The following is a 25,331-nucleotide window of genomic DNA, read 5'->3' as shown; positions in this document are numbered from 1 at the left end:
CTGCACCTACACTCGTCTGTACAGAGTTCTGCATATACTTCATCAATAAACAGATATCTCAGACATTTATTTGAAACCCATCCCACATACCTTCCTCTGATAGCAGTAATCAAAACCCCAAAAAGGTCAGTGCAATTGTTGTTACTCAGATTAAACAAACATAATCAAGAATTTCATATTTCAGGCATTTACCAAGGACAAATCACTCCCAACTTGGTATGAGCAGTTTTGAAAATACCAACAGTGTCACTCCATATCACTCCATATGCCTTTATGGAGACCTGGCCATCCTTTTTAAAGCATTCAAACTTGTAACACTGCTTCTAACCTCAAACCTACACATTGCCTTCAAAAAACTCTTTCCTTGCCATTGTTAGTATTCAATGTATGCCTGAAATTACAGGGAGGGTTTTGGTTAAACAAACAGAAAAAAATATTAATTGTTTTTGTTCATTCCTTGGTATGTTGATTTTTGAAAGGATGGCATTCATCACCTACGTTTAGAAAATTGTCTATTTTTGTAAATCAACACATATTCCTTTTAAGATATTGCCTTGTAAACAAAGAACCACAGGCTATTAAAATATTTTTTTATATTCTGTTAGCAGTCAATGTTTCATAATGCAACAAAACTTTACAACACAGAGAAAAAACTATATAGAGGGCAACAGGGCAAAACAGTGATCCCATAGTTATAGCAAAGCACACTACATGTATTGAATCACCAAGGTATTCTTATACAATTAACATAGTATTTCAATAGCAACATTTCAAGGCTATCCCATTCTCTAAAAGGCTTAGTATGGTTTATAGATCATATACTGATCGCTGCACTTTCAGTTTTACATAGTATTGCTGTTAAACAGGAAGCAAATAAAATTTCCAGTTTTTTAAATAACTTTTCTAGGAACTGTTAACAGAGCCCAAAACATGTTTTTAGCTATTTGGCTTTTACAGATACAGGAAATGGAACATTCATTAGTATTATTGATCTAGTTAAAGAACAATTATCAGACCATAACCCCTTAAAAACATACTTATCTCTTCCCAATGTACATTTAATTTTTCACAATCCATAAACATGTCTATCCAATCAGCTTTTACATCTTCACATCTCCAACAACCTGAATAAGTCATTTTACTTAACTTAGAGATTTTATAGGGAGTGACAAACATTCTATGTACATGTTTCCACATAAAAAAGCTTTCCATTATAAATTTGAAGAAGTTTGACAAACTGTTATTAAGTAACCAAGTTTTATTCTTATCATCTATTGAGTCAGTCAATCCACTACTATCCAAAGGAATTCCACAACTGTGTATCAAAATTGCTATTATTATTTATAATTAACTTATATAACATGGACAAGCTTCCTTTGTAGGTCAATCTACCTTTGATAATAGCATTCATATATTCATTTAAGGAGGAAATAGTGTTCTGTACTTCTTCACTCATACTATCTACAAATTTGCTTGATTTCTTTCTGATGGATAATATTAACTAGTTAGCAGAGTCATCCAACTTATATTATTTCATTAAATACTTTGAGGACTTAGCTTTTCTTTTTTCAAAGCAATAAGATCTTAATACTAATCCATTTATTTTTAGTAAATTCATTTTAACATTGATTTGAGTGTCCTTAAATCTAGAGGTGTGTCCAATGGGAAAGCACAAAAATTTCCTTTTTGATATTGACAAGAAGATTAATGGGGTTTTAAAAACATATTTAACTGTTTTAAGACTGTATTTCTTATATGCAGAGTCTAAAGACTGAAATGATTTTCCTTCTAGGTCAATTTTCTGAAACAGATGAAAGGATTATTACATATTTCTAATTTATCACATTTAATAAACTTATAAGAATTTAATATAATCTGTTCATGGATAGTTTTCCATTGACTAGTGTAAGCTGAGTCTATCCATGGTATAATAGAGTTTAAATCTACAACAGCAGAATAAGTTTCTACATCTGGGAATCTAATACCACATTAATCCCATAATCGTACATGATTTCTAAAGGATACCATAAGAATGAAGTTAGCATTTTTTTTGATTTTCTTTAAAAGTTTTTTTGTCAGGTATTAAAGCTATTGAATGCAATATATATAATTTTGGGTAATATAATAATTTTAATAAGTACTAACCTAGCCTCAAAAAAATTTTTAATAAGAAGTAACACTTTATTTTTCAAAATTATTATTAATAAACTTAATCATATCTTTATAGATTTTTATTCCTAAATATTTTAGTTATTTTTCTTCCCAATTATATTTATATTTATCTTTATACTTACTATCTAGTAATTGACTTAACACTAATGTTTAATTTTTATTATTACTAAATTTCAGCAGCAATACTTTGTGAAACTTTTCAGTTTCCTCATCTAGTTCTTCGATTAAACAATTTAAATCTTCTATAATTAGTAAACTATCGTCTGCAAAAAAGCTGTATTTTAGGTTGACAGTCTCTGTTGAGAACTATCATTTTTTTCACTGCTTCTTCTACTACTAGCTAATGGCTCAATAATGAATGCAAATAGTAGAGGGGACAAGGGACACCCTTGCTTTGTGCTTTATTTAAAGTGAATCCTCAAAAAATGTAAGATCTAATTTTAACATATGCTTTGAATATACTTTTTTTAATCTTCTAATAAACTGTTCTGAAAATGTAAATGCTTCTAATGTTTTAAACAAGTAGTTCCAATCTATAGAATCAAAAGCTCTCTCCATATCTAAGCTAATTAGGGTCAATTTATTGTTCAATCCTTTTGCTAAATCTAATATAGTTATTACCCTTTTTATATTATTGCACATTAATCTATTGACTATATATCATGTTTGATCTTTATTAAGTTATCTAATATATCTCTTAATCTTGTAGCAAAAAATGAAATTGTGATGATCCACCACTGCCAACCAGTATGTGATGTGGATATCACACCTCTGGGCCAGTAATCAAGGAGCCGTAATCCTCACCACTGGAACCTGTGGGGGGATGTTCACTGGGAGGATAACAGGTACACACACAGTATTTCCAGATGCAGCTCTCTGCATCAAGTGCAATTTCCATTAAGAGCACACAGAGACCACAGTCAATCCGGGGCTGGTTTCTCCTTCTTTCTCCAGATCCCCAATAAGACTTCCCACTGGCGTAGCTATAGAGTTGAGTCCTTAGCTAGGGTTCCAAGCCAAGTCTTCCAACACCCTCTCTGTCCAACTAGTGCTTCGTGTCCCTGCCCACACACACACAGTCTTTGAAATTTTGATTTACACACACACAAACACACACACACACACACACACACACACACACACACACACACACACACACACACACACACACACACACCTGGGAAAGGCTGGTATAGGTTTACTAGCTGTGCCCCCTCTTGCTCAGACTATAAGATAGTTTTCACTCCCACCAGAACCCTTCTGCCAGCTACCTTAAGGCTCTTCGAAGGGTACCCAATATACTGAGTGAAATTAATATTAATAAAAATGGTAGTTTGACCAAGAGCAAGGCTGTTAGGAGTGGACCACATAGTGTCACCACATAAATATGCAAGTACTCTCAAAGCTTAAATATCTCTACAAAGATCAGCCACAAGGAAAGGTTTAAATATATTTAATAATAAATAATAAAAGAACAAGACAATATTAAATATATATTCACAGTGACATCAGAGTTCAAAATCACAGGAAATATTTAAAACAGTATTGGAGGACAGTCTCAAACAAATACAGAAAAATAATATCTAAACTCAGATTCACTATGTTCCTGACTGAATCTAAGAGAATTATACTATTGCCTAGTAACTTACTTAATTAGAGCAAGGCAGATGATGTGGTGATTGGTTCTTCTTGCAGTTGTCAGGTCCAAGACAGAATGCTCTGTCTCACTCTAAGAGACTTCTCAAACTAATATCTAAAATATTATTGCTGCATAGCTTGCAGAATGACATAATTTCTAGTGATCTGACTTCTAGTTCCCAGGCAAAATCCCCATGGCAAGACTTAGCACCTACCTGTAAAAATTCACATACAAGGGCTTTTGCTCAGATCTTTGGCTGGTGTTGGAAGTCGTAAAACAATTGTATTCACCATGCTTTCACAGTAGTGATTAGTTATCCCCAAAGACAATACAGAAAGCTTCCTAGTACAGACTTTGTGTCTCTGGCTGCCTTGAAATCTATGAGATAGTCTCTCTATGGCCTAGCTATAAAGTGATTTAATTTCAGATATTTTTCTAAAGTTTGCTGGACTGAGGTTAACCCTCCAGCTTCTTCTGTTAAAACATACATTTAAACAGTTACAATTGTGTATGGACATTTCTGCTCTCTGCAGTAGGCACACTATGGTTACATTTCAAATACAGCACTTTACAAATACCTTTTCAACACAAACATCTTTACAAAGCAGTTTTGATACACACATGACATACGGTTCTAATACATTTGTAGCACAAGCATCTTGTATAAATCATTTCAATATTCACCAATGACATATAATTATTTACAAAATTCCAGCTACCTGTGCTGGCAGTACCTCCTTTCATCACAGGAAGTAAATACTTTATAGTCTCATTTAATACTGAAATGGATCTATATGAGGAAACTAACTTATTATCCTTTCATTGTTTAAGTATATGTGAGATTACAGCAAATTTCCATGATGGAGGAATTATTTTGTCACTCTGAATTATCCTGAAAACATCACTCAGTAATTCTAAAATATTTAATGGATGAATTCTATATAATTCCATACTTAAACCATCTAAGCCTGGAGCTTTACCATTTTTTTCTTTTTGTTAAAGCTTCTTTAACTTATAACAGGGTAATAGGCTTATTCAGCAGAGATATTTGTTGGCCATTAAGTTTATTAGTAAAGTTTTTTTAAAATACTTGTCAATTTTGCAGTCTTCAGGATTATTATTTTTACCTTTAAGATCCTCATGGATTTTTTTACAAATATTAAGCATTTACTGTATGCCTGAAGTAAGCTTATTAGTGTGAGGATTTTGGATATTATTGATTGCTGCCTTTTTGCTTAACATCTTACTTCCATTAACTAATCTATGTAGATTTTTGAATTCATCGCATAATTGTGCAATTTTATTTTTTCTAAAGCTATTTCCTCTTTATACATTAAAACTGTTAGTTACTCTGTCATTAATTTTTTAATGACTTCAATATTATCTAATTTCTTTGTTTGTTGTTCAAACCTCGTTTTGTGTATTTTATCTTGTATGTCTAACAAGTCTGTATCCCACTCTTTCATTTTTGACTAGCCCATCTTCCCATTCTGTCTCTAATATGCATTTTAAGGAGTCCCATTGTATGACTTTACTAACTTGATCATAATTATCCAAAGATAAAAAAACTTATCAATGTGTTCCTTAAGATAATTCATAAATGCTTTTAATTTCATCATATATATTGGGATTCTATAAATCATCTGAAATTTCCCTATATCCATTGATATATTAATAGTTAGTGCATTATGATCAGATAAAGGACAGGGAATAGTTTTTAAGTAATTAACCTTATTAAGTAAATCTACAGAGGCACAAATCCTACGAATTCTAGTTTGTGTCCTTAGACATTACAGTAGATTTTCTACAAAGTATAGCAGTTCCTGTCCTCTTTTTGTTAAAAGAAGCAGAGGATAACATGTCATAACCTAAGTTTTTTTAAATATTGTATATCTTTATCTGTCAAGTGAGTCTCTGCAAGAATATAATGTCTCCTCTAATTTTAGATATCTTGTTAATGATTTCCTTTGTTGCCATTGTTTAATCTATTTACACTGATAGGTAATAGATTAAAATTATACATACTGTGTATTTAACAAGATTTGTTTTAAATGATAATATGAAAGATTTATCCACCATATTAATTTAATTATATATATAAGATTCTTATGCATTCCTCAAACACTAACTTAACATTCCACATTTTTAATTCTTCCTTTCTACAAAGTAAACTACTAAAACTCATAAAAACACAACTTACCATGCATAGCAAAGTTCCTAGATTGCCTATCAAATAGACAAACTACTATACTATCTCTCTACCTATTGGTACCTAAAAATTCATTAAAAAACTAGCCAAAAGCTGCCATGGCCTACAAATAATTAATATAATATTATATATATAGGTCAAAAATAATAAGAGACTATTAATTTAGTTATATATTTTTGCCATTTCAAACTATTCCACCATTACCACATAAAAGTTTAATAATCCTGTTCTATTAATCCATCCATCCTGAAACCCGTCTTCCCACTTTTGCACATGGGGTCAGGGTGTCACTTCTGCAGTGATAATCATCTCGAGCCAAGGTTTATAACACCAAGTGGCTAGCTCTGCCATGGCAGTTCATTTGTACCACTCATGCACACATTCTCACATATGGCCAATTTAGAGTGTCCAATCCACCTAGTGCATGTCTTTGGAATGTGGGAGTAAATCAGTGCATCCAGAGGAAATCCTTGTGACCACAGGGAGGACATGCAGACTCTGCACAGAAGGCACCCAAGCCAGGAATCAAACTGGAAAACCTCTTGCTGTGAGGCAACAATGCTAGCTGCGGCACCACCATAGCCAGTCCTCTTCTATTAATCACAAATATTAAATAATCCAACAAAGGGTGTACCATATACCTATTTATGTATTAGTAGCATAAATTACCCATTAAGTATTCCTAAAAATATTCACTTATTCAGCATTATTACAAATATCTAAATAAATAAGTAAAAGCAAAATGGGACCCGAAATAATAAAGACATCTGTAAACTTATAGGTGAGAGGGAATCTTATCATACTAAACTAAAATATAAAAGGGAAAGCAATGCACAGATATATCTATCAGGCTAAAAGATAAACACATGTTTTATAGATCTAACTAAAGCTCTGAATTAATTTTTAAAGTATAAGTGCCTATATCTCAAAATTGTGCAACACTCTTAACATGACAAATATCAAAATATTTAAAAATCCTTTAGCTTATCAAACTACTTCATAAAAAGATGTAAGTTACTGAGGTTAAAGAGAATGTCTTGCTATTTCTATTGCATCAAAAAATATTTGCAGTCTACATTGTATTCAGAAGTTACAATGCCTTCAATTCAAATTCCATTCTCCCTTCTCAGATTCAAACATATTGAAAAATCTACTTTACTTTCTATCAAAATGGATGCAATAAAACATTCAGATTTCAGCACTGGCATATGAAATTAGGTATTTCATGTAGTCTTAGTGAATCTAATAACATACAACATGTAAAAAGCTTCAAGGTTCATATGACCAAGCTTCAAATTTCAGCTTTTGGATTATTTTCAAATATCTTTATATGCTTTTCTATGTACATTATATGAGCTCCTGTACATTCACCTTTTTGCCATATGCAGGTGTATGTGACAGGTCTATGTTTGTCCATGAAATTAACATGTCAGCGAATGGCTAATCATTGAATGTTAAAACAAAGAACATGGAAATTACCAAAGAAGCTTATCTTCAAAAATTTGGGATGTTGGGCAACCATTTGATGGTATTATTTTCAAAGATAAGATTGTTCTATAAGTTCCACGTTAAGTGTTTAATATTCAATGATTAGTAGTTTGGTGAAATTTTTATTCAGTGGCCGAACATAGAAGCGTATGTAACAGACATCTTTCTTAAAAGCAATTTGTTTAATGTCTTATTTTCCCACTATTATTCTACTTTATTCTATGTAGCTTGTATTTATTAAATCTCCTGTCAAAAAGCTATTTAATCATCAGCTTTCTATTAAAGATTGTAGTATGTGCATATATGTCTTACTGATACTGCTCTTTTATTAATCTTAAATATTAAATATTTCATTCCTTGTGCATTTGCTTATTATTCATAAGATGTTTACTCTTCTTATTAATTCTTGAATTACAAGCAATCTTGACTATATAAAAGAATTCCAGTTTGTTTAATATGAATGTGTGTCTTTGGCCATTGTGAACTGCTTTTCTGATCTAAGCTTTATATCCTGGCATCAGGATTTGACTACAGCATGTGAAAATGACAACTCACTGCACACAGCAGCTGCTAATTTGCTCTGTAAGTTTCTCATACTTCTTAGTTCTTTTAAACTGTTCTAATCAGTAACAAACATCTAAATTTACTTCTTTCAATAAATGTGTACAGTTAATATTTACAGTTAAAGTTAATAACACTACAATATAAGCTATTATCATGCAAAATGTAAATAAATTATATGTCAACTACATCTCAGTATAAAAGCAATACTATAGCTTTTGTCTTATCAATTCTTCACTTAAAAATGTGTTATTTTGAGTAGATTTCTCACATATATGCTTAAAAAAGAAAGAAAAAGAAAGTTCCTTTCTGTTTTCATGGACATCAGTAATGAACCTTAATCTAGATTTTCTTCAGGACAGTTCAAGGCAGGAAGAAGACAGCATCCTGAAAGAAATGGAACAGTCTTTTGTTCTCAAGCTTTCTTTAAGTGTTACTTATTTCACACATGACCTTTTATAGGAATGTGTTACACAGGAACAACGAAAACAAATCCCCAGCACTTTAACACTCCTAATCAGGATATTACCTAGGTCTGACATTCAGTTAACCCAGTAATGCACATACTAAGCAAAGTTGAGCAAATTAAGTAAAATTATTTTATAGACTTAAAGTTACCAATTCTATTGCTAATAATTTAATGAGATTCTCTTACAGAAAGTAATTGTTTAACATTTAGAAATACACATACAGGTTTAGTTAAATTAAATACATTAAGTCTTTCACTGCAAATATAGTAAAACAGTAAAACTAACAATTTATATTCCTCATCATGAAAGATGTTTTAGTTTATGCTTTGAAGCTTAAAGGCCATTACAAATTTTCAGAAAGCAAACAGTTGTGGAATCGGACAATGGAAATCACTTGTTTTTAGGCTTTTTAATTTTAGAAGCAGTTTTCCAGGAACACCGCTCTCTGTGTATCTTCATGGATATAGTGTTCCACTCCATTTCTTAAGTATTATTAAGGTCTTTATTGCTGTTAACAAAAGTGGATGCCTCCTTCAGCATGTTAAATATTTTGGTTTCTTCAGAATGAATAATTTAATCTTTGCAGGAAACACCAAAGCAGCTTTAATTTTATTCTTTTTAAGTTCCTTGATCAGCAGTTAACAGGATTTTCTTTTACTCATTAATTTACTGGAATAATTATTGTCAAATCTGACTACATGCTCACCTATTTCAACTGGTGGGCTAGACCATGCTGTTTTTAATAGTTGATTTTTTTTAAGCTAGACATGAACTTAACTAATTGAACATGGTGGTAAGTTTTCATCCTTCGAAGGTGTTCTCAGAGATTTATGTGCCCTTTCAATTCCAAAAGATAAAGTTTCAGGTACATTTAAATTTTATGTAGCCAGGTTGTTAAGAAGTTTATTATATTGCCTTCCTCATACTTTTCAGATATACCATAAATTCTAATGCTATTTTGTCACAATCTGTTTTCTAAATCATCAGGTTTTTCTATAAGCCAGTTATTTTGTTTTAAAAGAAATGGGTCTATATCATATGATCAAAGTTCCAAAACTGTGAATCATTAAAGGATGAACTTTAATGACCGAAGTCTTGGAACTTTGAACACACATTAAAAAAAAGTAACAGTAAAAAAAAAAAAAAAAAAAAAACCACTATGCAGGGGGGCAAGCCCCCCTGCTACTTAAATATACCAACTCCGAGATCGCACTACAGTGCAGTAAAGGGAAATCTTCCCTTTCCACACTTTATGGCAATCTCCGTTATATGCTTCAAGGTTTTACAACTTCTATCATTAAAGTTTGTTCTTTAATGATTCGATGTTGTAAGACTTCAGTCATATGATAGGAACCCAAAAGAAATTCAGTCTGAGGCTCACCTTCAGTTATTCGTCCTTCATAATCATTTAAAGTTTCCTCCCTACTGCTGATTTGTGCACTTTGTTGTTTCATAGGAATTTCTAAATGTTCCATCTTCTTTCTGGTATCTTTTTTTAATCTTTCTAGTTTAGTATCCCGTTTGTCTATTTGAAGTAGTACATCCTGCATACTAGATATTAATGACTGCATATCTTTTTAAACACAAGAATCCCATTTATTGAGTGACTTATATTGAAGTCTCTTGTCTTAACCAAGCAGTTGAAATTCTGACAGAAAAATTACAGCTTTTAAAGAACATGAAGCAATCAATCATTTTTTCTAACTATTAGTGAATAAAATTAGCTAAAACGTGTCTACAAATTTTAATTTTTTGATTGTATTTTCTTGTCAGAGACAAGTTTTCAGTCACAGAGCTTTTACCAGTTGCTGCTCTAAATTACTTAATTACCAGTACTGGCCATGCCCCCATTCTATTTTCTAATTAAAGCATTACTGACACAGAAGATTATGTCTGGGTCTCTAATCATAACTGGCTTATTATTTGTTCAAAACATGGATACCAAGAAATTCACCTCAAGAGTAAAACTAAAGCAGAAGCATAGCTAGGGTGGGGTGAGATGGGCAATATCATCCCAGGCACAAAGTGTTCGGAGGGCACAATCAGCCTTTCATAATCTTCTGTTGTTTTTATTTATTTATTTATTTATTTATTGCTCTTCAGTTGAAGAGCTAGCTGGGAGTGAACATGGATTTAAAAGTAATAATACATTGAATTATTATACTGAACCTTCTTTTTGCTGTTCAATAGAAGGGTTAGCTGGGGGGCATGGATGCAACTGTAATAATATGATCATTACAGTGTACTGATCAGGTTATTACTAGAAAGTGCTTTTTTGGGGGGGTTGCTCTTCAGTGGAAAAGCTACCTGTGGAGGGCGTGGATGTACTAACTGTAATAACTCAAAGACTACAATGTAAAGTGAACCTTTCTTTTTTTGTTCTTCAATGGAAGAGCTAGCTGGAGGGAGTGGATGTCTTTGTTTTTGTGTTTTTTGCTCTTGGGATGGGGCACTAGCTTGTGGAATTGCACAGCACAGGGTGATGATTGAGCCAGCTATGCCTCTAGACTCAGGAAGTGAATTTTGGCGTCCTTGTTTGGAATACATAATAAAAGTCATAATTACTGACCCGATAATAACACTTTGTGGAGAACTGAGATTTATCTGCTCCATGTAGTATGAGTTACAGGGACAAAAAATTGTAGGAGTATGAATCGTTTAACAGCTTTGAAAGCCGGTAAAGCAGTAAATATTGTCAAACAGACAGAAGCATACCTATAAAATTTTTTGCTTAACAATTCTGGATCAAAACAAAAATAATGGGTGAGGGGGAACAAAGGATCAAAATATCTTGGACAGTTTTTAAATAGTGCTCTTAATCACTTAAGAAATTACTAGGGCAACAGTTTTTTTGTACCAGTATGCATTTTATGAAAAATAAGAAGTGTGAAACTCCAATATCAGGCATTATTCAACAACTATTTACATAGCCACAGACTAAAGTCTCACACCGAGTATTGTAGTTATAAATTCTAAAGAAATGCATGACAAAATGTATTAGTCTACTATGTACCATAATGTACTAGAAGTGTGTTATCTCTGTACTGTAAATAGTTACTAGTCTGTTATAGAATGATAGTATATTGTATGTAAATAGAGCTTTTTTTCCCGGGCCACCGCTGAAAATGGACATGTGTCCAGCCGGACTTTCCCGGTCAACATATGTAAAATAAATAAATAAAATAAATATTCACCAACTGTAATCCTCAGTGCTTTACCAGAAAATCAAAAACATTAAAAAGGACAGAGCAAAAATATGAGACAATCACATTGCCAAAGGGGTTAGAAAATCCTTCTGTGTGGCCCACCTAATCACAAAAGGGTTTGCATCCAAATCAAAAGAGGTCATTGTGCCCCTCTACTCATCACTCATCAGACCCATCATAGAGTAAAACACCCCATTTGGGATGTACCTTACAAGATACCTGCAACAGCTGGAAAGACCACAGAAGTACCTCACCAAGAGGATCACTGGCCTCAAACAGATGCCCTATGTAGCTCGATTGAAGAAACTCCAGCTGTACTCGGTTGCATACCGCCTACTCAGAGGTGATCTCTGCCTGACATACTAAGGCCATGTCCAACCCAGAATTGATGGACATGCTCCACCTAAAGAAAATCATAACCCCTTGAGCCACATAAACCTCACCACAGCAATAAATAGGACGTGCTGGAGGGATAGATTCCTGTCCCAGAGACTTCTGTTGCTTTGGAACAAGATCCCAATCTACATTAGGCAGAGCTCCTCACTAACACTCTTCAAGAGAAACCTTGACGAGTGGATGGGAAACAGAAAGTTTACCCCGGGATCACTTCAGTGGCTCTGCTGGACAGAGGCACAGGGAACTAATCTAAGGGGGCAGCGAAAGCCAACACATTCTGGCTAGGCTTATAAATGCCTTCGGGCAGATAGCCTAGTATGCATAATAAAAGACATAATTACTGACCTGATAATAACACTTTGTAGAGAACTGAGATTTATCTGCTCCATGTAATATGAGTTACAGGGACAAAAAATTGTAGAAGTTTGAATCGTTTAACAGCTTTGAACAAACTCAGGACTGTAGGGAGACATGGACAGTAGGCAAAAACGAAGCTGCTTTACCTTCTGCTGGTGTCCTTTCCCCATCTTAGCTGTCAGTAACATGAGACCTGATTGTAATAGTGCTTAGGGGATGCTTAGCAAATTGTTAAGCATCTCCCAAGCGATGTTATGATTGGGTCTTGTGCGAGGGAAGATATCAACAAGTTTATATTTTCCCAGTATCTGAGTATAATCTTGGCGCTTGTGTACTAAATGGAAGTTTCTTCATGGAAATAAAAATAGGCTTGCAGGCTTCATAAAGAAACATAGGATATCTAATTTTATTGCACAGTCATACCCTGATACAGCTTGCTTACAAACAGCATATTTAAATAATATGTATACCAGAAATATTCTGATTATATCAACCATATAAATGGATAGTTTGAGCAAACTGCTTGCAACTTAACAGATGTGTTGCAGGGAGATTAATAGATGTTAAGGGTAGCTGTTCTGGACAGGCTATCCTCCACCGTGGTGCAGTAGTCACAGACCTTAGGGTTAGGACGCAGGTCATGGTAAGGGGATAGCCCTACTAGCTATCCCCTTACCATGACCCGTGCCCTAACCCTAAGGTCCATAACTACTGCACCACAGTGGAGGACATAGCATGTTTTCCTGCTGTCCTCCACTGTGGTGCGATCCGTTCGCAGAAGCTCAGTTCGCGGAAGTGCACTTTCGAATAAGTGCACTTTCATGTAACTGAGCGGTCTACTGCTCTTTTCGAATACGTGATATTCGATGAAAAGCAGTAGAACCATATATATATATATATATATATATATATATATATATATATATATATATATATATATATATATATACACACACACACACACACACAGTCATTATCAGTTATCCTACAGCATGGATTTTAGGATGTGGTGGAAACAGGGACACCCAACAAAATCCCACATAGACACAGGGTACAAGGACAATTCACAAATTCCACAAAGACTGCACCCAGACAAGAAATTAAATCAGAAAACCAAGCAATGCGAACCATGGCACCTCTGTACCACTTGAGCCTTCATACCTAAATGAAGGGTTTTACCATTCAGAAGATACATTTCTGCCCCTCATTTATGTAATAACCTGTACCCCCAGAACCAAAGTACATTATATCACCAAGCCCTACAGATTAAAAAAGGCACTTTTTGCTGAAATCAACAGTTGAAAATGACAACTTTCAACTTTGCTTCTACAGTGACGGAACTTGTTTAATGATATAAAACTCCTGAAATGTAAAAGGAAGAAATAAAAGATGAGCACAACAGTTTGTGCAGTACTCCTACCTTTGCTTGTACAATGGCTTGAAGGGAGGTCTCCTGCACCATTCCTTGACATCCCAATACAATATTCTGCATACTTGTTATTGTCTTTCAATGAGCATCTCCATGAACCATGATTTTTAGTATTACAGAGTTCTAGTCGTTTAGTTTTGCTTCTTGTTTGTACTATGTCTGGAGGTTTTCCATTTAGGCTCCAATGTAGATCAGCGTTAGTTGAACCGCTGCAGTTACTGAAACATGATAGCTGTACTGTATTTGCTTCTTCAGAAGCGGATATAATAATGCATTCTGCAATAAGAGATAACAAGGGTTGTAAGTACACATACAAATCAAAAGCTGCATACATATCCAGACATGACATTATAAACCAAAAGAAAAACTTTTACATGTTGTGAACTAGACAAGTACCTGCTTTTTGTAACTTTGTGTTAAACACATTATTGTATTTGTCTGTGACTACAACACCATCATTTTTACTGTATACAAGTCTAATGCACATAACACTGATTGCTATTTCTATCTTATTTGCTCTATAGAGCAATAAATGTTTTCTGTTATTATGGACAATATTTAGGGGAGAGCTAGGAATTAAGACAGTGTATAAAAAGAAAACTTAGACAATCATTTATTCTTACACAATTCATGTAAATTCTAGCTTATCAGTCTAATACAACTGACATAGACGTTTCTATTTGCAGTAATCATAAATGACAGTACATTGTACAGCTGATGTCAGAGTGTAATATGTCTGTAAGAGAATCAGTAGCTTGCAGAGTGTTGAAGTTATGATCATTCTAAACATGCCATTGTTCTCTCAAGGATTAAGTACTTTATCAAAAACTGCACATAGTACCACCAACAACTGTGCATAATCAACATGACTAACACATAATCATCATCAGCGACTGCTCATTGTGAGCGTCAACAAAACTGTAAATTTAGCATCACCAAAAGTGCAGATAATCAACATCGTCAATCGCCCATTGTCAGCATCAGCAAATGGACATTGTCAGTATCACCAACAACTGCAGATAATTAACATTAATAACAACAGCATGTACAATGCAGAGAGTCAGTATCACTGACAACTGTGCATAATCGGCATCACCAACTGCTCATTGTCAGCATCACCAACAACTGCAGATAATTAACACAGATAACAGCATGTGCAACTGCAGAGAGTCAGTATCACTGACAACTGTGCATAATTTGCATCACCAACTGCTCATCGTCAGCATCACCATCAGCAGCAGTTTGCATCACTAACAAATGCAACTAGTCAGCAACAGCAGCCACATATAGTCAGAAATGAAGAGCAAACTCATAGACATCTGCACTGAAGAATGTCACATTTCCCACTAGGAAACTACAGCTGTAACTTTAACATGAGGAGATATGAAGGTTCCCATTACCACTGGAAGCATCAGCTTGGCATCCAAGAGCATATGTTATCCTGACTGCACTATGAATAGAATTAATGGTTTAATAAGTTCACCGCTGTCTAAAAAGTGGTAATAAATAAACAGCCTGAAGTACATACAGTATACATATGGGCAAGCCTCAGTAAAATACACTTTAAAAATCATAAACATCTTCCGGCTAATGAGCGTTCTACATTTTATCGTAAGTGTGTTTGACACATCCAGCTATATTAGCAGCTCATTAAGCAGGTTGGTGTGAAGCGTCATTACTCATTCATGAGGAATACTGCCACTGTGAATAACAGAGTGCAAATGATATTAACTTGAAAAACATATGAAAGTGCTTAGAGAGCTATACAATGGAAGTATACATACTGTAGGGATGGACCTGTCCCTTGTGGGGATGGTACTTAGACTTAATACAGCATGACGATGGTAACACAGAATTATCTAGGCTCACAAAGGTAAACCAAACTGAGGGTTGTTTAACATGAGTGCTGTAACACAGGGTTGGATGAATTCCTGACACTGATGGTTAATTAACATGACCACGTATAACAAAGGAATAGGCAGACCGCTGAATTAAAAATGGCAGGGTGGGTATGAATAAGGGACAGGACTGGACAAAACAAGTACCTTAGGAAGAATGGCACTGAATATTATTTAATACAGTTATTGTTCAGTGTCACTTTCTGAAGCCATGTTGATAGCCACTGAGTGTGAGCTATTAATTGCACAGCTACTGCCTTCTCAAGGATTTTTTTTGTCAGTGGCAAAATAAGTGCAGCTAGCTTGTATGAATCTGTCTTGGAATTAGGTCCCTGCTTATTGATGGTATGATGCGATGTATGATTCTAGCAATTTTCCATATTTCAGGAAAAAATAAAAGCACAAGAAACATGCAGTTTATAACATTTGTATTGTTTGTTACAATGCCTAGTGAGGACTAGTCAGATTGGATGTATGACCAGCCTCCGTGAGGTCTTTATTATGACTGCCTTCCTGAGAGAGCGAGACAGGTGTAGTATGACATGTATTTCCACTCTGTGGGCTCTCTAGTATTAAAAGATACATAGCTTGGTATACTGCACTCGCGTTTCTTGCAGTCATAAAATATAATATTTCACAAAATATTCTATAAGGTTTTGTACAGTACTGTAAACTTATCACTTCTAAATTATTTTAACTCTACACTAGGCAGGTTTTGGGTTTTATATCAAATCAAAATTTTATTCATATTATATGGACATCTCAGTGAGTATAACTTTTCAGTCTTTGGTATCAGCTGGCTTTAATTGAAATTCAGCAGTGACTATATTAACATGAGTTTCATTCCAGCGTTTTAGCATGTTAATGTGATAGGCCTTCTCAAGGCATCATTCTCCTATAAACTGCACCTTATAGTTTACCTCATTTAACTACTTGATGACATCATAAGGTCCCTGACACTTAAGAAGATTCTCATTGGCAGAGATCAGAATCAAGACATGATCACTGACTTGGGACTCTCTGCTCTAGGTATTTGTGTTATATGCCCCTTGGGAACTAGCTTGTGCCCTTTCCAGGTGCTCCTGCATAATGGGCATTATCAGTCTTCTTTCATGTGGACTATCACAGTATTAGAGTACAGTTTTATAAGGGGTTTCTTCTTCTTCTCCATCTTCTTCTTCTTCTCAGGTTTCCTTTACTACCTTCAACAGTCTGCTATGGTGTCTGCCATATAATAGTTCAAAGGGACTAAATCCTGTGGAGGCTTAGAGTACCTGTCTCATAGAGGACATCAACTAAAGGATCAACTGGTCCCAAGGTATATCGTCTGTCTCTGCAACTTTTCATTGAATGGATTTTAGGGTTATGCTGAAACATAATACCAGGCCATCTCTTTTCGGGTGGTAAACAGACATTCTTAGTTGTTTCACCTGAAAGCTCCGGTAAAGCTGTCATGTAATCTGTGACATAAATTGGGTTTCTTGATCTATCAAGATTTCCTTAGGTGTAGATATCCATGAGAATAATGACACTCATTCTTTTGGAATGGCCATAGAGCTGCCTTTCCCCCAGAAATAATGGTAATGAGGAGGTATGACCTAATGAAATTTAGTGGCAAGATCCAAAGTCACCAATATATGTCAGTTTCCATTACTAGACCTAATCTGCTCACCAGTAAATGGCTCCTCAGTTAATGGTATCATAATTAAGATATTTTTTAAATCTTAAGATTCAAGGCTGTCTTCTGACATTTATGATAGCTAGCACAGCAGTTTTAAATCTCTTTCATTATGCCAGACCAAAAGAATGTGATCAGGATCCTTGTTTTTGTCTTGTCCGTAACTAAATGACCCACCCCACACACAGCAGTGGGCTTTCTTTATTACTGTTGTTCTCTAGGGATTGGATGCTAACAACTGTCATGAAATTTTATCCATTTCTTTCACTATCCTATATAACAGTTTATTTTGTAGTTCAAAGTACTGGTAGGCTCATGATGGTCTCACTGTGAAATTCTCCCTCACAGCTTAGGATACACTTTCCTTGCCAAAATATAGGGTCTTATCCTATCATTAGTTTCTATTAAACTTCATGTGACTTAGTGGGAGTTCAGATAGACTATGATCACCTTCATTAGTTACATCTTGAGAGATAGAAAATGCTTTCTCTTCCTACACTAAGACAGACAGAGGAGTATGTGACGCCCATGCCCTGGCCCAGCAATCAAGGAGCCTCAATCCTCACCACTAACACCAGTGAGGGGCATTTCATATAGGAGGAAAGGATAACAAATACACACAGTAAAGTGCAATTTCCCTTAAGAGCACACAGAGATCACAGTCAGTCCAGGGCTGGTCGCTCCCTTGCTCTCCAGGTCCCCAATAAGACTCCCCACTGGCACAGCTATAGGGATCAGATATCAGCCAGCTGGGCAAGCTAAAACCTCCAGCACCCTCTCTGTCCAACCAGTGCTTCATGCCCATACCCAAGTAGCTCACACACACACACACACACACACACACACACACACACACACACACACACACACACACACACACACACTTTGAGATAAGCATTTATACAACCACACAGACACTTCTGGGGAAGGCTGGCACAGGTTCTCCAGCTGTGCCCATTATACCCAGACTATATAGTAGAAATCATTGCCACCACCCAGCTAATATTTATCAGCTACTCAAAGGCCCTTAAAAGGGTGTCCAATTATTACTGTGCAATATTATTATCCAATTGGTAGTATTGCCCAGGGCTAAAGCTATAGGAGTGGCTTTGTACAATTTTACCAAAGGCATGCAAGTACTCTTAAGAGCTTAAATTATCTCTACACAAAACAGCCACAGTAGAAAGGTTTTAAAATATTTAATAATAAATAATAAAAACACAAGACAATACTTCTTACTACACAGTGCTAGTCAAGAGTTCAGAGATCACAGAGAAATACTTAAAAATAATTCAGTAGTACAGTTCTGACATCACAGAAAAACACAGTCTACTCTTTCTAGTTTCTAGCTATTTCTAAGAGAAACCACAAATCTAAGATAAACTTACATATAGAACATAGGCAGTGCTGCTGAGTTGGATGGTCAAGACAAAAATGCTTAATTCTCTCTGATTCTCTCTGTTTTTAAAATCACATTCCTGGTTCGCATTACATCATTCTTCACACTTCCCTGGGTTCCCAGGCTAACAGAAACTACATTTGCATTGTTAACATCTCCTTTTGTTATCATGCAGCTGGTCAGGAAGTAGAGCAATAAAATAAATTTGCATGTTTAAATCAACAATTTAACTCTTGGTTAAAACAATAAAAAATGTCTTCATCCAGACCATCTGGAGCCAACTTTAAATATCAAAGACTGTCATAAAATGCGTGATTTGGCTTCCTTACAGCAGAGTGCACTGTTGTTACATTTTTGCAACATCATTTTTTCCATTTAAGACAACAAGCCTTGTGGTGTACATTAATATTTACAGATGGCAGAATTATCTATAAAATTCTATCTAGATAGGCTGGCAGCCTTCACATTCCCCTCCCCTGCTGCTTGAGAGGGTTAGGTCTATCTGAGTATACCTTACCCCATTCCCTGTCTTGAGAGCCCATCTGCATTGGCATTGCTAATCCCACTGTGGTGCTGCACTGACATATCATATGCTTGCGACCCTAGGCTCCATCTTAGCAACGTGGCATTTTGCTGGCTGGCTCTGTTTAATCATGTTAGGGGGTTGTGATCTGTCATGACAGTCATAATCTGTCATAACAGTGAATTTCCTTCCATACAGATAAGGCTGGAGTTTCTGCAGTGCCCACACTATGGCTAGACATTCCTTTTCCACAGCTGCATAGCATTTTTCACTGGGTTGGAGCCTATGACTGAGATAAACCACTGGGTGCTCTTCTCCCTCTGAAGAAATCTGGCTAAGTACAGCCCCACCCCATGGTTCAAAGCATCCACCTGCACAACAAATTATTTGCTGTAATCTGGCCTGTCTAACACAGGGGGTCCTCCCAAAGCTTCTTTAAGCTTCTGGAATGCCTGCTCACATGCTGGGGTCCACACTACCTTATCTGGCCTGTTCTTCCTTGTCAGGTCTGTGAGGGGAGCAGCTATGGTACTATAACAGGGGATGAACTTTATGTAGTACCTTGCTGTCCCTAAAAATGCCTTCACCTGCTTTTTTGTAACAGCAGCAAGAGAACGTAGTGGAATCTAGGATATCCAAAAACAAAGTTCAGCAAACGAAAAGATGCCCAATGCTGAGAGTAAGCACACTTTAATTCCTAAAAACAGATAAAAGCAAATAAAAACAGGTAAGCACTTTTACAATTGCTGGCTTCTTCAGACCTTAACAAACAGTATGAAAAAACAGGCCTTTAAATAAAAAAAGCTTCCAGTTAATTAAAAACAATTAAAACTGTTGGGTGTTAACACTTATCAGTGAACTAAGCCTCCTTTCCCTTAAACTTTCATTTAATTTCTGTAGTACCAAGAACTTAAAGTTGTGACAACTTTAAGTTCTTGGTACTACAGAAATTAAATGCTTAAGGGAAGGGGATTTGAGTAATGAGACTGGACTTGCTGAGTTAAAATGAATTGTCAACTTTAAAGCATATGTGCCACCTGGTTTGAATAGTGCTGTTGCTTTAAAGCCTCTCCTAAAGAAGAGAGGCTTAGTTCACTAAGTGCTAACACCCAACAATTTTAATTGTTTTTAATTAACTGGAAGCTTTTTGCATTTAAAGGCCTGTTTTTTCATACTGTTTGTTAAGGTCTGAAGAAGCGAGCAATAGTGAAAGCACTTACCTGTTTTTATTTGTTTTTATCTGTTTTTAGGAATTAAAGTGTTCTTACTCTTAGCATTGGACATTTTTTCCTTTTTAGTAACAGGTTCAGGCCATGCCTGAATGGCTTCCACTTTGGCAGATTCTGACCTTATCTTACTACTCTCCACTCTATGTCCTAGGTAGGCGACCTCTGCTATACCCACCTGACATTTGCTCAGCTTAATGGTCAAACCTGTCCTCTGTAGTTTACCCAGCACCTCCCTGACATGCTGAAGGTGCTCTGGTCATGAATGGCTGTAGATGGCAATATCATCTAGTTAAGCAAGGGCAAACCCTCCTGCTCCTGCTAGGATATGATCTACCAGTCTCTAGAAAATTGCTGGGGCATTCTTCATCCCAAAGGGCATCTTTGTGAACTCATACAAGCCAAACAGAGTCACAACGGCTGACTTCTCTCTAGCACTTGGAGTCAAAGGCACCTGCCAGTAACCCTTGGTAAGATCAATGGTTGTAAGATACTTAGCCCCATCCAGCTGCTCTAGAGCCTCATCTGTCCTAAGCATGGGGTAAGTATCTGACTCTGTGTGAGTATTTAATTTCCTGTAACCCACACAGGACCTGGTGCTGCCATCCTTATTTGGCACCAGTGCCACTGGGGAGGCCCAGGGACTGTTGGACTCTTGAATCACCCCTAGTTCCAACATCTCCTGTACCTCCTCCCTCAGAGTCTGTTTGACTCTCTCAGACACTCTATAAGGGGCCTGCCTAATAGGCCTTTGGGGTCCTGTTTCCACCTGGTGCTGCCTCAGGGGGGTGCACCCTGGTTTCCCAGTGAACATGTCCCCAAATTCCTGCAACACTGCTTGGATTTCTTGAACCTGGGTAGGAGATAGCTGCTGGGACATTGCTACCCCTTCTACTAAGGTGTCAGCCCGAGCCTCATTGAGGAGATCAGTCCTCAGATCTCCCTCAGACTCCTCCTGCAATCCACTGCAAATGCTCAGCACAAGGGCCTCCCTATCATGGTAAGGTTTCATCATGTTAACATGGTACAATTTATGCCCCTGCCGTCTGCCTAGCAGTTCCACCATGTAGTTAACATCACTTACCTTTCTTACCACCGTGTAGGGTCCCTCCCAAGCTGCTTGCAGCTTGTTGTGTCTGACAGGAATGAGAACCATTACCTGCTGCCTCACAGCATACTCTCTAGCTCGAGCATTCCTGTCATACCACACCTTTTTCTGTTGTTGGGCTTCTGCCAGATTCTCCTGGGCCAAGCCCATGAGTTCCCTGAGCTTTGACCTGAGGTTTAGGACATATGCCACAACAGACTCTAGAGGTCCCCTCACCCTACGCCCATACAGCAACTCAAAGGGTGAAAAACCTGTGGATTCCTGGAGAACCTCTCTGTAAGCAAACAACAGATGGGGCAAATATTTGTCCCACTCCCTCTTAAACTGATCTGCAAATGCCTGTAGCATGGACTTGATTGTAGAGTTTAATCTCTCAACAAGACCATTAGTCTGGGATAGTAAGGGTGGTTTTCATGTGTTTTACCCAACAGGACTTCCACAGACAAGCCAGCAAGCCTGACATGAAATTGGCACCTCTGTCAGTCAGTATTTCTTTTGGGAAACCTACCCTGCTGAAAATCTCTAACAGAGCATTTGCCATCTTCTCTGCCTCAATGGAGGACAAAGCCACTGCCTCTGGGTATCATGTAGCATAGTCCACTGCCACTAGGATATACTTTTTCCTTGTGGAACCTGAGGTACTCAGAGGACCCACAGTATCCATAGTTACCCTCTGAAATGTCTCCTTGGTCACTGGCAAAGGCATCAAAGGAGCTCTCACTTTGTCTCCTGCCTTGCCTACCTTTTGCACTGCTCACAGGTCCTGCAGTACCCTGTTACATCTCTGGAAATTCCAGGCCAATAGAAGTTCTGCATAATATGCCTCTTTGTACGTTTTATGCCCATATGACCTGCAGAGGGAATATCATGGGCTATGGCTAGAAGCACAGATGGTAGGCTCTAGGCAGTACCAACTGCTGTACTCTCTCACCTTCTATCCCTCCCTCAGGGGCCCACTCTATATATAGAAACCCTTTGTCCCAATATACAGATTCCCCCTTTCCTTGAGAATCAGGTGCCTCCCTAGCTACCTGCCTCAGGCCTTGCAATGTAGGGTCTGAGAGCTGAGCCTGTCTCAACTTTCTCCTTGTAACCCTTCCCAGTTCCCCTTCCATAGGAAGTCTGGCATCCTCCGACAGTGGTGCCTCACTGTCAGCCTGGGTACTACTACTCACCTCTACCTTTGCAGTCACTCTGCCAAGGGAACATCAGTACCCACAAGCAGCTGTGGCTCACATTCAGTCTCACTGCTACAGAGTAGCTCACTCCCTGAAGTAACCACATCACCAGTCTTGGCTGCAAGTATGCAGTCTGTCTGGGTCTCCCCCAGTCTACCACACCCACATGCTTGTCTCCTAGCCTGACTGTGTGTAACTGCATAAGCACATGGTACTGCCTCATCCAAATCCTTCCCTATCATGACATCTATAGGATGGTAGTTTGGTACCCCTGTTGTCTCAAGACAACCTGCTATTGGCATTTTGTCTTCCCCACTTACTGGTTCCCTCACCTTTTGTTCCCCACCTTGCCTCAGTGGACATCTGTATGCCACATGGCCCCACTGGTTGCATTCAAAACATTTAACCCTAGCTCCTGGATGTGTACCTGGAATAGTGGCTTCCCCTGCTACTGGCATATTCTTTTGAGGCAGTCTGTGCTGCCCACCACGGGTTCCTTTAGACCCATGAGCAGTATTGGGGGTCCCTTTCCTGTGCAGGGCTACCTTGCTTGCCAGGTATAGGTCTCCCTTCTTCCCCAACTCATCTGAAGTAGCACATTATCTATCAGCTAACCACATCCTTATGTCCTCAGGCAAAGTGCTAAGGGCTTGTTCCCTCACCAAAATGTCTGCCAGCCCTTAAAAAGTGGTGAACTGACATCCACTCACCCACCTATGGAAATAAATGCTCAGTTCAGCAACATATTTACACACACTTTCATCTGCCTTGCTTCTGTGCTCACAAAATTTTTTCCTATATGTTTCAGGTGTTAGCCTAAACAATTCTAAAAATGCTTTTTAACAGTAGTATAATCAAAACATGCAACATCAGACATTTTTGACAAAACAGTTACAGCTTTACCGTGGAGTAAGGCGGTCAGGAACCGTACCCAGAGCCTTTGGTCAATACTATGCTGTTTTCATACCCTCTTAAACATATGAATGAAACTATCAAAATTATGCCCCTCTTTAAACTGCGGAAGAAATTTACTGACCTGTTGTGCTTCTGGGGTTCAGTTACTCCCTTCCCCATTACCTCCATGACTCTGGCGAAGAGTCAGGACAATACTTCTTACTACACAGTGCTAGTCAAGAGTTCAGAGATCAAAGAGAAGTAATTAAAATAATTCAGTAGTACAGTTCTGACATCACAGAAAAACACTTAGTCTAATATTTCTAGGTTCCACAAATCTAAGATAAATTTACATATAGAACACAGGCAGTGCTGGTGAGTTGGATGGTCAACACAAAAATGCTCAATTCTCTCTGATTCTCTCTGTTTTTAAAATCACATTCCTGGTTCCCATTATATCATTCTTTACACTACCTAACAGAAACTACATTTACATTCTTAACATCTCCTTTTGTTATCTTGCAGCTGGTCAGGAAGCAGAGCAATAAAAATACATTTGCATGTTTAAATCTAGCAATTTACCTCTTGGTTAAAACTATAGAAAGGATGTCTTCATCTAGACTGGCCAGAACTGACTTTAAATATCAAAGACTGTCATACAATGCTTGATTTAGCTTCCTTACAGCAGAGTGCACTGTTGTTACATTTTTGCAGCAGCATTTTTCCATTTAAGACAACACGCCTTGTGATGTACATTAATATTTACAGATGGCAGAATTATCTATAAAATTCTATCTAGCTAGGCTGGCAGCCTTCATAGAGTATTTGTGTCCCACTCAGAGGAAGGGTAACTGACATCAGTGCTCCAAAATCCTTCCCAAAATTCCTTTTGGCTTGAAGTGTCCTTTACTCTTTGTGGGTTATTCTTTTTCTTAACTCTTCCGTATTTTCCCCTCCTCAGGTTTCTAGACTTCCTCACGTTCCTCAACTTTTACTTGTATTTTCCTTCCAACCTTGGGTTTCTAGGACTTGCTTCTTCCTTGACTACTTGACTTTCCTTATCTTAGTGGGGGCTGTCTACTATGCAGGCACACTGGGTTTCTGTCTTCCTGAATAAATCCTTTCATACTATGTTTTTCTTAAAACCCACCACCATGAGAGTGGGATCAATAAAACTTCAATGTATAGTAGTATTGATGGTGCATGTGTCCTGTAAACCAGTGAGATGCCTTGGCCCACCTCTTTGGTCAAGGTGGTATAAGATCTCTTGTAGTTATTCCTCTCCCACTGTCTCCATAGATCCTTAAAGAAGATTTCCTTCCCTCTGATCACACTGGTTAAGATAAGTTATTGAATGAAGAATCTTCCCTAAATGAGTCTGCATTTCCTTATAGGTGACCAGGTAGAAATTTTGCAAACCTCAGATAGAAGATATTTTTCTTGAAACTGTAATTGGCTTATACTTGGGTAATCATGCTACTAGAGTCAGAGAGCCTCTGG

The 25,331-nt window shown here is 37.0% G+C and overlaps 1 protein-coding gene across 1 annotated transcript in view; it reads right to left on the bottom strand.

Annotated features, from left to right (window-relative positions):
• The window catches only part of LOC122811398, a 167,519-nt gene that overhangs the window by 46,507 nt on the left and 95,681 nt on the right, over nt 1-25,331 (bottom strand). The window contains exon 3 of the mRNA XM_044083222.1: nt 13,919-14,203. Coding sequence (XP_043939157.1) covers nt 13,919-14,203 — 285 coding nt within the window. The remainder of the gene's footprint in view (nt 1-13,918; nt 14,204-25,331) is intronic.

The sequence above is a fragment of the Protopterus annectens genome, chromosome 9.part0 (genome assembly GCF_019279795.1).
Source record: "Protopterus annectens isolate FY-2018-M chromosome 9.part0, PAN1.0, whole genome shotgun sequence".
NCBI classification, from domain to species: Eukaryota; Metazoa; Chordata; order Ceratodontiformes; family Protopteridae; genus Protopterus; species Protopterus annectens.
This window is presented reverse-complemented; position numbering and strand designations above follow the sequence as displayed.